Here is a 4,070-nt window from a genome sequence, read left to right on the forward strand (position 1 = left end):
AAACATAACCATCTATAGTAGTGACAGGGAATGGTCCACATATATCTGTGTGAATTATTTCTAGAATTCCCGCACTTCGTTTGGCACCTTTCTTTATGTTCTTAACAAATTTTTCTTTAATGCAATCAATACATTGTTCTAAATCTGAAAATTCTAACGGTGGAAGAATTGATGCTGTCACTAAGCGCTCTATTCTCCCCCTCGAAATATGGCCTAAACGACAGTGCCATAATTTCGACGAAATTGCATCAATTCGTTTGCGTTTCTTAGTAACATTCTCATATGAGGAGGCATTTTTATTCTCAAAACATACTACATTCACATTCTCAGATAATAAAAGCAAATATAATTTGTCTTGTCGGAAGGCAAGACCAACACATTCTGAATTAACTTGTATCTTACACTTGCCATCACCAAAATGACAAGCAATAGCGTCATCATCTAATTTAGACACACTTATTAAGTTTCGTTGCAAAGACGGTACATAAAGAACATCTCTCAAACAAAGTACAAAGCCACTATGTAATTCTAAATGAAATTCTGCAATGGCTTCGACTTCAGCTTCTACACCGTTTGCAACTTTAATTCTTCTTGCGCCTCTTGGCAGGGTCCTCCTCATACTTGATCCCCTTTCTTAACAACTCTTTCAGAAATTCTGGGCAGTCCCTTTTGTAGTACCCTCTCTTTTTGCACTTCAGGCACTGGTCTTGTTCAACTGGAAAATTTTCCCAGTCTTTCTGTGGAGGTGGTCTGGAAGGACCACTCTCATGCTGATTCTTGCCTGATGGGAAAGGTCTCTTGTTATGCTGGATGTTCTTATTCTGAAAATTCTTTTTCTTGTGCTGAACTTGAAAAGCAAGCTCACCACCATTGGAGTTCTTAAGGCGATCTTCTTCTTGAACACACATGCCAATCAGCTTGTCAATACCCCAATCTTCTGGAAAAGCGTTATAGTTGACATGAAATGCCTCAAACGCCTTTGGTAGGGACTTGAAGACCAGCTGAACAATGAACTTTTTTGGCAAAGGCATGTCCATTGTCTTAAGCTTGTTGGCCATGTGGCTCATTTCTAAGATATGTTCTCTGATGCCACCGCCAGTGTATTTCTTGGTGATAAGCTGCTCAGCAAGAATGGCAGCATAAGCCTTGGAAGAACCAGTAAACTGACTCTTCACCTTTGCTAAATATTCTGAAGCGGTGTCACAATCTGGGATCGCCATCTTGATGGCATCTGAAGTGGAACCCTTCATGACCATAAGACACTTGCGGTTGGAATCATTCCAACGTGTCTTGTCAGCATCATATCTGGTCATAGCAGAGTCATAATTCTTCTCTCGGATAGCCCAAGCAGCAGCTTCTTCATTCTGTGCCCTTACGGGCTTTTCTGGTTCTTGTGGAGCTGGCGTTGTGATGGCCAAATCTATATTGGCCATCGCCAGAGCTATCTCCAATTTCTGGTACCATTTCCCATAGTTGTTGCCATCCAGTTCAGGAATGGCATTCACATAAGTCATAGCATTGGAGCCTGAAATTTGAATTCAAAATTTGTGAGGACAACAATAAATGCATGTATCAATTTAACGTTGGTCAAAATTAAAACATGCAACAATCTGTACATTAAATCTAAATCACCGTTGGGCAGAAAAAGATATAATGTGTACAAAATTCTGAACAAAATTATAATATTGCAATATCAACTTTGGTCAGAAATTACAACATTATAATATTCTGAAAATTCTGAGAAATAAATTCTATAAGCCTCTATATCAATTATCTCGTTGGTTCAAATTAACATAGAGACAAAATAAATTATGTGCAGCGGAAACATGTAAAATTCTAAATATTCAGAAGCATAATTCTTATAAATTTCAGCTCTAAAAATAATACACATTGGTGCATTTATTTACAGAGATCAAATTCTAAGCAAAATCATTCAAATTCATATTCAAAATGCTTCTGAAATAAAAGAAAAAGCGAATTCTGGAACTGTTTATGCGGCCCGAGACGGAAAAACGGCCCACGGCCCGTTTTCGCGCGGCCGCTCCCCCGCGCCTGGGCCCGCGGCCCAGCAGCCGACGGCCGGGCCGCCGAAACGGCCCGCGCGCGCCCTCCGCCTGGGCCTCAATCAGCCCGTTCGCCGGCCGGCAGATGCAGACCGTCGGATCTGATCCGATGGCTGCCCGGCCTTCTCGCCGGATCAAAACCGACGTCGGCGACGGGGCGCCCAAACCCTAGGCCCATTTCTTCCCCTTCTCTCCGTTTCTTCCGCCCGCGACTGAGGAGCAGCGGCCGCCATGGCCGGTCGGAGAGGAAGCGGCGGCGCCGCCGCCGGCCCCCTCGCCGGCGAGCGCGCTCACCCGAGCGGGAGCGCGCCGCCGTCGAGCGGCCTGACGGCGGTGCTCGAGCCCGCGCACCCGATCCGCGACGGACCCAAGCGAGCAGCGGCCCGAGGTGGTTCTGTGCCGGCGGTGGCCGGAGCTCTGGTGCGAGGCGGTGGCCGGCGCGCGCAACAGGTAAGCCCGCCGCCTTTTTCTTCTTGGTTTCTTGGATTCTAGGGTTAGGGTTAGGGTTTCGGTGGGTGTTCTTTGTCGATCCGAGATCGATTTTCATTTCTGTCACCTCCTTCTACTTTCTGAGTGTAGATCTGAGTAAAATGGACCCCAAAAACCACGATCTACAACTAGATCGGCGACTGATACCAATGATAGGTTGTATTCTTCTCTGTTTCTAGACTAGGATCACATCTAGTGTACGAATTGAGTACTGGGGTACAAGTTCTAGGTGTAATATCAAGTGATTCATTCTAGACCTAGTACAAGAGAGAGACAGAGAGAGAGATAGGTGGATGAGAGACACAGACCATCCGCGGGAGTGGATGCAGAGGAGCCGTTGCCGGTGGGCGCCATTGCGTCGATGGAGCCGAGAATGGAGGCGAGGAAGTCCGGCTCTTCGAGGCGCTGATCCGACGGCGGCAGTGGACGGCGCAAGTCCCGGCGTCCTTCAGGCCTCCACCGGCACTGGCCAATGACGGGGTTGGCGGAGGAGGACATCGTGGTCGCGGTGGCGGAGCTTCCCGTCGGCCTCGCGCTAACCCTAGATCGGTAGGGACCGTGGGAGAGGGTTGTGGCAGCGGTGAACTTGGGATCCCGTGCCCCGGGCCCTCTCTCTATTCTTTATAGCGCGGGCGACGGGGGCCACCAGCCATGTTTGGCTGAACGCCCCCGATCAGGGCGCAAATCAAGGGATTGGCCAGATCTTTGGATCTGGCCGTTGGAGATCAATTCCAACATTATGCTCCTGCTATCTTTCAAAAAAAAACCTAACAACCATATAGACCTCCGATCAAGAGATCACGATCACAGGATTCTGCCCTAAAGTTGCCGATCTCAAAGCATTATAGTGTGCTTACAGCATGCAATGTATTATACACGCAGTGTGCGTGCATTCATTTTTGGTGTGTAGAAGGAGCCGTGCAAGCACTCCTCCAAAGGCTGTGAAAGTTGAAGCTAGGAAGGAAGGGTGCTTGCTTGCAACTTGCACTTTGCAATGGGATGAGTGGCAGCTTTTGGGAAGTTTTGTTCTTCTTTTGACCGGTCCTACCAAACTATGGCACTGAACTTTCTTATTTTACTTGCATTGACCTAGAGATATGTGTGTAGCTTGCTGTGGGATACATGTGTGCAATGATGCAAGAGTTAAAGGTGGGGAGAACAAGAACAATGTCCTAGCCTGCTCAGAGCCTGAGACTGTATTGCTCCTATATATGGTAAGGAATAAGAGAGTTTCGTGAGTGCTGTTCTTTGTCTGTTTTGAGCAAAATACTTTGCTCAAGGCAAGCTGTACTCGTTTCAGTATAGCCGCCTATAAGCTGCTAAGAAAAGGTGGGCAATTCTGTTTATACTTGTACAGATCGCTTTACCTGCGAAATCGATAAGATCGAACACAAATAACAGTTTTACGTGACCTTGTAGAATTTTGCTTCATACTTGGGGCGCAATAATTAGAGCACCAAAGTGAAGCCGCTACCGTCCAGCATAAAACTCGACCGGAGGGGTATGACGGTCCCACCG

At 47.0% G+C, this 4,070-nt stretch overlaps 1 protein-coding gene across 2 annotated transcripts; it reads right to left on the minus strand.

Moving 5' to 3' along the window:
* Window positions 1–346: 346 nt before the first annotated feature.
* LOC120668419 lies at window positions 347–2,974 on the minus strand. 2 transcript variants are annotated; one of them, XM_039948121.1, is made up of 3 exons: window positions 2,861–2,974; window positions 866–1,525; window positions 347–781 (listed from the first exon to the last, which is right to left on the minus strand). In XM_039948121.1, the coding sequence occupies exons 1-3, from the start codon at window positions 2,904–2,906 to the stop codon at window positions 582–584; spliced, it is 906 nt and encodes a 301-aa protein (XP_039804055.1). In that variant the 5' UTR covers window positions 2,907–2,974; the 3' UTR covers window positions 347–581. The 2 variants fall into 2 exon arrangements, with proteins under 2 accessions (XP_039804055.1, XP_039804054.1); XM_039948120.1 differs by having other exon boundaries at window positions 347–1,525.
* Between the last annotated feature and the right edge of the window lie 1,096 nt (window positions 2,975–4,070).

This window comes from Panicum virgatum, chromosome 4N (assembly GCF_016808335.1).
Source record: "Panicum virgatum strain AP13 chromosome 4N, P.virgatum_v5, whole genome shotgun sequence".
NCBI lineage: Eukaryota > Viridiplantae > Streptophyta > Magnoliopsida > Poales > Poaceae > Panicum > Panicum virgatum.

Coding starts and splice junctions, on each gene's coding strand:
- LOC120668419 (XM_039948120.1), bottom strand. CDS start 2,906: ATGGCGCCCACCGGCAACGGCTCCTCTGCATCCACTCCCGCGGATG. Junction 1,526..2,860: donor TGCATCCACTCCCGCGGATG/GTCTGTGTCTCT, acceptor TTCAAATTTCAG/GCTCCAATGCTATGACTTAT.